This window comes from Helianthus annuus, chromosome 12, assembly GCF_002127325.2.
Source record: "Helianthus annuus cultivar XRQ/B chromosome 12, HanXRQr2.0-SUNRISE, whole genome shotgun sequence".
In the NCBI taxonomy this organism is placed as follows: Eukaryota; Viridiplantae; Streptophyta; class Magnoliopsida; order Asterales; family Asteraceae; genus Helianthus; species Helianthus annuus.
Window position 1 is genome coordinate 93,236,010 of NC_035444.2, and position 11,909 is coordinate 93,247,918.

General features: G+C 44.9%; 1 protein-coding gene across 1 annotated transcript; it reads left to right on the forward strand.

Annotated features, from left to right (window-relative positions):
• The first annotated feature begins 9,612 nt into the window (after window positions 1-9,612).
• On the forward strand, window positions 9,613-11,909 carry LOC110893210 (uncharacterized mitochondrial protein AtMg00810-like). Its single transcript, XM_022140325.1, has 2 exons — window positions 9,613-9,714; window positions 10,881-11,909. The coding sequence occupies exons 1-2, from the start codon at window positions 9,613-9,615 to the stop codon at window positions 11,907-11,909; spliced, it is 1,131 nt and encodes a 376-aa protein (XP_021996017.1).

Here is an 11,909-nt window from a genome sequence, read left to right on the forward strand (position 1 = left end):
AGATCTTTCCAGAGTAATTTTGTTACCAAGTTTGTCGATTATTTTAACCTCTTGGCCATTTTTGTTTGTTGGAATTATCTCAGTTGAATCAGCTTGTTTTCCAGCAGTGTTTTCAAGATCATCATATTTTCTATGTCCAATACCAAATTTAACATTACTTTCAAGCTGTTTTGCAAGCATAACCTCATACCCTTTACAAGACTCCACCCATCTTTCACAGGTGATCTGGGTAGACTCCAACTCCTTTTTGCAAACTTGGTATTTTTCTACCATAGTTTGGAGTTCAGTTTTGGTTATGCTCTGCTCTTCTTTTAAACTGCTGATCTCTTTATCTTTTTCAGTCAATTTGTTTTTAAGTTCTTTTAATGACTTTTCAAATTTGACTTCATCAGATAGGACTTTATTCCTAAGGTTTTCATTTACCTCTTTGATGTTAGCAAATGCAATAATACATTTGTCTGAACACAGTTTTTCAAGAACTTGAGGTGATACCTTAGCAGCAGCTATCATGGCACAGTCACATTGATGATCACCTTCTTCATCAGCTCTAACTTCTTCCTCACTAGCTTTCTTCTTTTCTTCTTCCTTTTTGTCTTCTTTGGACCAGGGGTCAGACAGTGGTTCAAGCAGGGTTTCTGAATTTTCTCCCAGCAGTAGTTCACCAGCAACTGCAGTAACCACTGCTTCAGCAACTTCATCCACTGTTTCAGCACTTAGCTGTTCACCTTCAGTTTCAACCCCTTCTAGTATTGACTCTAATGCCATCAAACAAAATTCATCATCAAAAGCATCATTAGAAGCATAGAGAGCAAAATTTTCATCACCAAGTTCTTCAGGCATGCTGCTCCAATCAACAAAGCCTTGTGTGAAAAAGCTTTGCTGATCTGGTTGTGTCACTGTTGGAGCAGCTTGTTGTGGTGCAGCAGGTTGCACTTGTGCCTGAGGAACATGGGCTTGAACATACTGAATTTGTGGCACAGTGGTTTGAACATAATGCACAGGCACAGGGGTAGCAGCATAATGAGCAGTGTTAACATGTGCTGCAGGGGCATCTTGGGTATAGTGCACAGTGTTTTGTTGTTGTGGTCTAGGGTTTGATCCAGGGTGAGTGATTATGGGACCAGTGGTTTGACTCCTACATTCCCTAGCAAAATGACCTAGCCTATTACACTTGAAGCACTTGATTTTTTATTTATCTAACCCCACCCTTAAATTACCATGAAGTCTTGGGAATTTTCTCCCTGTTCTTTTGTAGAATTTGCTTGTTCTAACACTAAGCAAAGCCAATTCATGCAAGATGTCCATCTTTTCTAAGTCAGTGGGATCAAAATGTTGCAAATCATTTAGCTCAAAGCATAAATTGTCTGACATCTGGTTTTCAGTATTTGCAGAGTGAGAATCAGAGTTGTTAAAATTACCCCCAGAAGTTATGTCAATAAAGTGATCATAACTCTGATCCTTACTGCTGCTACCAGATTCTTCCTGACCAAACAGAGCTGTGCTGCCAAATGAATAGTCATCAGCAACTTTCCCAGACTCTTGCAACTTCCTTTTCTGGTTTAACTCCCTTTCATAGGTCAGGAGTCTACCGTGGAGTTGGGTCAGGGTCAGATCTTTGAACTCAGCTGAATTTCTGGTGACAAAAGCAATTGTGTCCCATTTTTCTGGCAGTGATCTAAGGAACCTGCTATTTTGGGTTGCATTTGGAAATGTAACCTTAACAAGCCTTAGTTCACTGATGAGACAACTGAAACGTTCAAATTGTTGGGTTAGTGATTCCCCTTTGATGTGACAAAATGTTTCATACTGCTGATTCAGAATTTCCCTGTTGTTTTCAATAACCTCTTCCGTTCCCCCGAATTGTTCCTTCAATGCATCCCACAATTCTTTGGCACTGTTACAATGTAACAGCCCAGCATAGATTTCGTTGGGTAGTGCAGAGGCTATGATGCTAAATGCTTTGGCATCAAGTTCGAACTTCTGAAAATCCGATTCAGTGTAATTTTCAGTTGGTTTAGGAACGAACTTTTTGGTGTCCTCAGCACTTGGCACCATAGGAACATGAGGACCGAAAACAACAGACCTCCAACATCCAGTGTTTTGTTGAGCAAGGATATGACACATCCTTCGCTCCCTGATGTTGTATTCATTTCTTTTAAGCATAGGTGGTTTAAACAAAGAGCCAATGTTATTTTTATCATCTTGTGACTGAGACATCTTCCCGGTTATTTTACAGGCACTGATTAATCAACTTTTGATGGTGATTAAACCTTGCTCTGTTTTTCAACACAACGAACAAACTATCAGTATCAACAATTTCGAGCTGAACTATTTATGTCAAAATGATTGTTAAATCAAATTTGACTGTCCGAGCTCTGATACCAATTGTTAGGATCTGAGTTTGGATTGATTGTGATTTGTATTTGAATTTAGATGAACAATGAAAGAGTAGTGCAGCGGAATTTAAATGGAAGCAAACTTTTCACAATCAAACAGAAGAAATGCTTTCAATCATACATTTTCAACACAGAATCAAATGATTAAATTTATTTTTAAACTCTGATTACAATGCATGTATGATATGCAAACTCCCCCTCAGCCCGAGCTCAGTATTTGTTTGTGCAGGAAGAAGATGGTGAAAGAGCTAAACAGAACAGTACAGAGTACTGTTCTATTTATAGGCACTTGTAAACCACTGAGCATCTAAGCTGACGTCACCATGAAAGTGACATCTAACCTCCTAACAAACTCTAACCTCTGATCTATACAAACGCTGTTATGCTAACTACTGATATTACAATTCAATACATAAAGTAAGCATAAACTGCTGTTGCATCCTTCCACTGCTGTGAACCCAGCAGTACTTGACATGATCAGCAGTGCTTGAACCAAGGCAGTAGATTGAACAGCAGAGCTTTAGTTCTTCAACAGACTTTGACTTGATCAGCAGTTGTAAGTCAGCAGTTTGCATGATCAGCAGATAGGAGATCAGCAGATGTTGAAACCACTTTCAAGGGGAGAAACTTGCAACCAAACATCTGCTTATTCTGGATCCATTGCTCTGATCCAGTTTTGGCTTTTATTATCTGTTCCTTTGGCAGGGTTCAATCCCAACAGATTTCTTCAGTATCCAAAGGGGAAGCATCCGATAAGCCCCGGAAAGAGGGAGTCGAGGAATGGGTCCTTTGTGATAGGTTCCCAGAGCAAACAGTCAAGGTGGGAAGTCACTTAAGTGACAAATGTAAGAGTGCTCTCAAGGAACTACTCCTCCTCAACATAGACGTATTTGCACTCCAACACGGGGACATGACAGGAATCCCCAGGAGCCTAACCGAACATCGACTCAACACATACACATGGGGAAAACTAGTAAAACAGAAGAAATGAAGCATGGGGCCCAACAAAAGAAGAGCTGCTTGTGAGGAAACCAGAAAACTGCTCAGAGCAGGAATAGTCAGGGAGGTTAAGTACCCATCCTGGGTCGCCAACCCAGTCATGGTTCAAAAGAAAGACGGGGGATAGAGGATGTGCATTGACTTCAAGGATCTAAACAAAGCATGTCCCTAGGACTGTTACCCCCTCCCAGAAATAGACGTCCAGGTGGACTCTTTGTCTCAGTACCCCCTGAAATGCTTCCTCGATGCCTACAAAGGATACCATTAGATCCAGATGTCAATAGAGGACGAAGAAAAAACCGCCATATCAGAGATTCATGAACACCCTCTTCAGGGAACAACGGCGAAGGAACCTGGAGGTATATGTTGATGACATCGTTATCAAAAGCCTGACAGAAATGGCCATGATAGATGACATAGCCGAGACTCTCGGCACCATGCAAGATGTGTATATGAAATTAAACCCCGGAAAGTGCTGTTTCGGGTGGAGGAAGGGAGATTCCTGGGAGTAGTGGTCACCAAGGGTGGAATCAAAGCCAACCCTGAGAAAACCCAAGCTGTGGCAGAAATGAGATCTCCCAGGTCCTTAAAAGATATCCAGCAGCTGAACGGAAGACTGATTTCGCTGAACCGCTTTCTATCAAAAGTGGCTGGCAGGACTCTCCCCTTCATGAAGGTGCTGAAGGATTGCCTTCAAACAAACAAATTCAGATGGACCACTGAAGCAGAAACTGCTTTCCAAGAAATGAAGAACTATATCTGCCAGCTCCCAACCCTGGCCATCCAGTACATGGGGAACACATGCTCCTGTACTTGTCGGCCTCAAAGACAACCATATGCGCGGTTATGATGGTGGAATGGGAGGGGAAGCAAATACCAATATACTTCATCAGTAGAACGCTTAAAGGTCCTGAGGAACGTTACATGCCCCTGGAAAAATTGGCGTTAGCCCTCGTTTTCGGATCCCGAAGGCTCAGAAGGTACTTCCAGGGACACAAGATCACTTCGATGACCGATCAGCCCCTCCAGAAGGTGCTCAAGAGACCAGAACTGTCCGGACGACTGGCCAGCCCCTCCAGAAGGTGCTCAAGAGACCAGAACTGTCCGGACGACTGGCTAAGTGGGCCGTAGAGCTGGGAGAACACTCCGTGGAGTTCAAGCCCAGAACAGCCATAAAGGGACAAATACTGGCCGACTTTTTAGCAGAGGTCCTGGAGGACGAAGAAAAAGAACTCCAGAAATGGGAGGCCTTAGAAAGAAAAGAGAAAGAGGAAGAAGACAAGGCTGTGTGGAAAATATTCATAGACGGAGCCTCCAGCGAGGAAGGAAGTGGAGCAGGCATCACCTTGGTAAGTCCTGAGGGGGTTGAGTTGACTTATGCCATAAGATTAGATTTCGAAAACACCAACAATACCGCAGAGTATGAAGCCCTTCTGGCAGGGATGAGGCTAGCACAAAAATTGAAAGCAAGACATGTGGAAGCCAGCACCGATTCACAACTGGTGGTTAAACAATACCAAGGAGAGTATGAAGCCAAAGACAACATCATGGCTCAGTACATGGCAAAAGTAAAGGAAACAGCTGAAGCATTCAAAACCTTCAAGTTAGAATACATCCCCCGAGGGAGAAACAGAAAGTCTGACGCCCTCAGTAAGCTGGCCTCAGTAGCATTCGACCACCTCACAAGGGAAGTTAAAGTGGAAGTCCTGACCTCTCCTTCCCTTAGCACGAAGGAGGTGGCTGCAGTTGAAAGTGCTCAGGAAACATGGATGACACCAATTATAAAGTTCCTCAGAGACGGAACCCTGCCTGAGGGAGAGTGGGCAGCCAGAAAGGTAAGGGTCAAGGCCCTGCAGTATGAGTTGATTGATGGGGAGTTGTACCGAAGATCATACCCGGGCCCATCCTTAAAATGCGTTGATATGGAAGACGCTGAGTATGTGATCAAGGAAATGCATGAGGGGATTTGTGGAATGCATTCGGGGCCAAGGACGATAGTAACAAAGGCGATGAATGCGGGCTTCTATTGGCCACGAATGTATGAAACGGCATCCGAGGAGATTAAGAAGTGTGACAATTGCCAGGTACATGCACCAATGACTCACCGACACAAACACCCTATGATACCGGTCTCAACGTCCTGGCCCTTCCAAAAGTGGGCTCTCGACATAATCGGACCATTCCCGGAAGGTTCAGGAGGAGTCAAGTATGTGGTAGTGGCCATCGATTATTTTACCAAGTGGATTGAGGCAAAGCCCTTGGCAAAAATAACCGGGGAACAGATGAGGCGGTTTGTGTTAGATAACATCATCTGCAGATTTGGGGTCCCAAAGGAACTGGTAAGTGATAATGGTGTCCAATTTGCTAGAAGACCTTTTAAGCCATGGTGCGAGCAGATGCACATTCAACAAGTGTTTACCTCCGTCACTCATGCCCAAAGTAATAGATTAGTAGAAAGAGCTAAGCAAAGTGTCATCAAGGGAATGAAGGGAAGACTCGAGAGAAAACAAAAGGGATGGCTGGAGGAGCTACCATTTGTGTTATGGGCATATAGGACCACTCCTAAATATTGCAATGGGGAAACTCCTTTCAGCCTAACCTACGGGACAGAAGCTGTCATCCCGGCTGAGATAGGATCCCCAACTGCCCGAATGAGGCTCCGGGAGGAGGAGAATGAGCAAGACCTCCGGATGAATCTGAACCTTTTGGAAGAAAGAAGAAAAGTAGCAGCAATCAGGGAGGCCAAATACAAAAGGCAGCTGGAAATCTATTACAACGCCAAGATGAAAAAGCTCAACCTCATCTCAGGGGATCTAGTCCTAAGAGCGAATGAGGCCAGCTTGCAGGAGAACACCGGAAAGCTAGGCCCCAACTGGGAGGGGCCTTACCGAGTCATATGGGCAAACGGCAAAGGGAGCTGCAAATTGGAAACACTCCAAGGCAAGGAGGTCCCCAGGACATGGAACCTCATGCAGCTTAGGAAGTATCACATGTAAGGGGTCTACCCCCAGAAAAATGGCCAAGAGCCACTTTTGTAACAGATAACTATTAATCCGGGGTTCCCCCAAGAACGGATCTTTTGTAACAATTTGTACTGGGAAGTTTAATCCCCAAGAAGTAAATGAAAAACGGACAGTTAGCATGTCCTCTTTTGACAAAATAGCGGGTACTATACCTAGGCAGACGTGCCTGGAAACACCATAAAACCTAATTAACAGGCAAACACACGTGTACAAAGCATATCAAACATGCCAAAAGCCCGGCCGTGGGGCAAAAAGGGTCTAGCTAACCGAAAGAAAACGGACAAAAAAGGTAAACCAAACACATAATCTCACATTATAAACTTGTCCAGTGATTGGTCTCGAACAGACAATCCGTGTTTACCAGACAAACCACAAACACAATATATCTTTGTAAACTAAACTACAAAAAGAGATCATGTTTTATTTATAAAACAAATGTACAAAGAAAAGCCTTAGTGACTTTGGCTAAAATACAATTCAAACAAGTTTAACCAAAAGGACCCAAGCACAACTTCTTGCAAAACGGTCCAAAGGCCCCCAGGTGAAACACCAGCCTGATCCTAGACAAAAGCCACTGCAAAAACAACAAACATAACAAAAAGCATGCGGATAACAAGGCAACAACACAGGATCATAAGTTATACGATTAGCTACGGAGGAGGAGCCCCACAAAAAGGTCCCCCTTTCCAAACACAAAAAGTTCAAAAGTATCCCAAGGAAAGTAATTATTCAAGTTACAACCATATCGAAGAAAGCAAATGTTCAGGAATCACTGGGGGGCACCCCCAGACAAAGATGGCGGAGAGGAGGGACCTGCAAAGGAGAACAGGGCTTTTAATTCATTTATCGATATTAAGGGATGCTCCAGGATTTTCTTCAAGATGATAGGGGTCTTGCTTCCAAACTCCTCATCCAACTTGGATAACTTCTTCTTAGCTTTGGAGTTGTACAGCAGAGTCTCTTTCCTGCCTAGACCCTGAGCAGAATAAGCATAACCATCCTTCAGACCGGCCTGGTAGCCGACATCCCGATAAGCCCTGTATATCTCCTCCAAACCACTCTTAAAATCCTCTGACTGGGCAACAGCGGCAAGGAAAGCTCCAAAACCTTCAGTGATTAACCAATGCTTTTCCTTTGCCAACCGCTGATTATCATCAGAGGTTATCCCATAGTCCGCATACATCGTGTTAAGTTGCTCCTGGGAAACGGAGCCAACTTCCTTCAAATACTTCAACTCAGCAGCCAACTCTTCTTTCTCTCCCACCAACACCGCCATCTCCTGCTCCCAGGCTCGCTCCTTCTTCTCCAGCATGGCTCCAGCCCCCTGGACAAAAATCATCACAAAAAATCCAAAAAACAAAAAAGGGGGGGGGAGGGAGGAAGGACTATATACCTTCTCCTCCTGCAACTTCCTCTCAGCTTCAACCACTTGGCACCTAAGTCAGGCAGCAACAGATTGGGAGGTCTTGAGCTCAGCCTTGAGTCCTTCATTCGCCCTCCTCAGATCACCAATCCTCTGCAACATACCAGCACCCCTGAAAAAGCTTTCACAAAGAGACATGCTATATTGATCCTCGAAAAGGTCATCCCTCAAAGCAGAATTCACGAATTTATGGGAAGGAGGAACAACATGACTCAAGAAGTCTCTAGCAGCTTCAGGAGTTCCTATCACTGAGGAATTAGTCACTTTCCATTTGGGGACATAGGTAAAGGGAATAGCGTCAGCAAACAAAGGAGCCAAAGGGGAGCGAAATATAAGACGCTCAGGCTCAGTAGGCTTACTGGTCCCCGTAGCATGAAGAGGGGAGAGTTCAAAAGCTGAGGTAAAATGAGCTAGGCCTACTTCCGGAGTTTTGTCCCGAACACGGGAAGATAGGGGACCAGTAGTGATCTGTATGGGATCACGAGAACTCCCCTACACCAAAAGAAACATCAGAAATCAAACAAAGATGAGACAGAATAAACAAAGAGGAGAAAGGACCCACCAGCAAAGGTGCACTCACAAGGCTTGAAGACCTCAGATGTTTGGACAAGGAACCCTTGACCCCAACAGGGGAATGCTCAGAAGCAGCTTTTGAAGGAAGGGGGAGCTTCTGCCCACTGACACTTCGGAGCCTTTGACGGATATCACGGGGAACGGGGACTGGTTGAGGACTGGCAACCTTTCTCTTGCGAACTAAACGAATTTCCAGATCTTCGTCATCGCTCCTATCAGAATGTTTAACAGGGGCAGGATCAGGGGAGTTCTCCTCCCCATCAGAGGAAGTGCCCTCACCCCCCTCTACAGCAGCGGAGCCTCCCGCCTGGGCAGAACCCCCGGTAACTGACACTACCCCACTCCGGTTCAGACCCGGAACAACTTCACCATCAACCACAAACTGCACGTCCTTGGAATCCCCCTGAAGCAACCTCCACTAAGTCAACTCTGCAAAAGAAAGGCACTAAAGATGACTACACAGGTACAAAGAAACAAAAACAAACCATTGCAGATCCGAGACGGAAAAATACCTTTTTTACCAAAGAAAGCCTTGGGTCGAACAGGATAGGAGGGACTCAACCCCCCCCCCCCCTTGGCCAAAATACCCTCAGAAAAAGTGAAAGCCCTGGTAGGGTTCTCATACATACGTTTCCACTGAACGGTCTCATTCGCCGATAAGGTAGGAACAGCATCTTTGATGGGGGCATCGACATCCCTAGGCAAAGGGGATTCTGGCATCATGGCAGCAGAGACAAAAATAAACCTACTTTTCCAATCTTTCGGGTAAGTGGAGGTCGGCATGAAGGAGTAACAGGGTTTTGACACACTGTTCTGTCTCTTGGCAAAGGTAAACCAATCTCCGTCAGAAATCAGTTTGTTAAACATACAGAATAAAGGAATGGAAGGTTCACCGGAAATAGCTGCATAGGACAACTCGAAGTGCACCACCCTCATCCACCCTAAGGGATGCAACTGAGAAAAGTGAACCCCAAAATGACGAAGCAGATCGACTTTAAAAGAGGAAAGAGGATATCGAACCCCGCAAGAGGAAAAAGCCAAGGTATAAAGAGGGATCACATCCGGTGTGAACACCGCCGGTTCATTAGGATCCGGCAAAGTGGGGGAGAAATGTTCAGGGATGGTAAATGTCTCGACAAAAGACCTCAAATCCTTTGCCGTCAGGACTGACTTGATTACAGAACGACCGGAGTGACTCATGATCGGAGAAAGAACGATGATCGGAGAAAGAATGATGATCGAGAGGAATGGTGACGGAAAAGAGAAGGAACCGGAAAGTTTAGATAGGAAATTTGAAAAGGTATAAGGTATTTAAAGAAGATAACTGACATGCAAGAAACCGTCCTGTCATCAGTCCCTTCAAAATTCAAAAAGAGGGCACGTGTCTCTAAGGGATTAACTCCCACTATAGGTATCCGGCGGCATGATGGCTAGTGGGAATGGTTAGTTATAACTGACCAGGAGTGGGCCCACACTCGGAGCTCAAAGGAAAGAAAAACCTCTCTTTGAACAGTTATGATTCAGCCCCGGATCATGAGCCTCGGGTCTCAGAACCAGGGACTAAAGATGACTTGACGACGGGCCACTGGGAAATCCCATTTACCCGCTTTGGGCTACCATCATGCGGGCCCAACAGGTAAAGCCCAACAACAGTTTACCATGCCCATCAAGGATATCGTTATGTAAAATAAGCGGGAAAAAGGATCAGAGAAGGCAGACGCCATTTAATGCTTGACTGGAAAAGGATCTCTTGCTGGAAATGTACTTCATAGCCGGAAAACATTAAATGAGACTGTGATCTTACCGTTGGGGCTCAGACACGCCGAAGACTCTCGGAATCCATCGGATCATCTCGTTAAAATATCTCATGTGAGAGATAAGGCTTGGTGGTTATATAAGAGTGAGAGATGATAATCACAGGGAGACTCAAGGTATCTCATTTACTACACTCACATTAACTACTCTCATATTAACTTCCGACCAACATTCCCACATATTCATCATACATATCACATTTATTAGATTCACACCTTAGAGGAAACGTCCTGGTGATCATACTCATCGGGATAGACTCCTCAGCTCTTCCGGCAAGTTTACTTATTCTCACGCCAGAGCTTGGTCACGGACCCCCCCCCCCCCGGGGCCCTCCGTGACGAGGCTAACGGTTTGTTCTTTTGCAGTAACAAAGATAGGGCCTCTTGACATCAGCGAAGATCCATCTAACGTCATCCGGGATTTGGGTATTCGACAGTGGCATATCATTTCTGTGGTGGGTAAGGAGCTTTGTGTCTACGTCGGTGAGAATATGTTTGTATTGTTAGTGCATATGGGTAAGGAGCTTTGTGTCATCGATATTTTCCGGATCATGTGTGTCTTCTTAAAAAGTCTCTTTATGGACTTAAACAAGCACCTAGGGCGTGGTACCAAAGATTTACAGATTTTGTTACTTTTATGGGTTTCTTGCAGAGTCGATGTGATAACTCTCTCTTCACATATCATCACGGGGGTGACATTGCTTATTTATTAATTTATGTGGATGATATTATTCTCACTACTTCAACTGACTCGCTTCGCGTCAAGCTCATGGGCAGCCTCACGGCTGAGTTTGCAATGAAAGATCTTGGACCTCTCAGCTATTTCTTGGGTATTACGGTTTCTCTCACAGGTCACAACATGTTTCTATCACAACAATCTTATGCCTTGGATATTGTCAACCGTGCGGGTATGTCTACTTGTAACCCGGTCGCCACCCCTGTTGATACAAAACCAAAGCTTAGTGCTCAATCTAGCATCCCGTTTGATGACCCCACTTTCTATCGCAGTCTTGCGGGCGCACTCCAGTATCTCACTTTCACTAGGCCCGATATCAGTTATGCCGTTCAGCAAATATGCATTCACATGCATAATCCTAGCATCGAACACTGGAAAGCATTGAAGCGTATTATCCGTTACATCCGCGGCACAGCAGAATATGGTCTCACTCTATCTCCGTGTACTGCTATATCTCTACGGGCTTATACAGATGCTGATTGGGCGAGGTGTCCGGATACCCGCCGCTCTACCTCCGGTTATTGTGTCTACATGGGACAAAATCTATTGTCTTGGTCATCAAAACGACAGTCAACCATTTCTCGCTCCAGCGCCGAAGCAGAATACCGCACGGTTGCCAATGTAGTTGCTGAGGTTTGTTGGCTTCGTAACCTCCTTCTCGAGTTACGTCGACCCCTCTCCACAACCACTTTAGTGTATTGTGACAATATCAGTGCAATCTACCTATCTAGTAATCCGGTTCAGCATCAACGCACCAAGCACATAGAACTGGACATTCATTTTGTGCGTGAACATGTTCAATGTAGTACCATACGGATACTTCACACTCCTACTCGTTTACAGATTGCTGACATCTTCACCAAAGGCTTACCTCGGGTACTATTCGATGATTTCCGCTCCAGTCTCAACATTCGCCCACCTCTTGCTTCGACTGCGGGGGTGTAA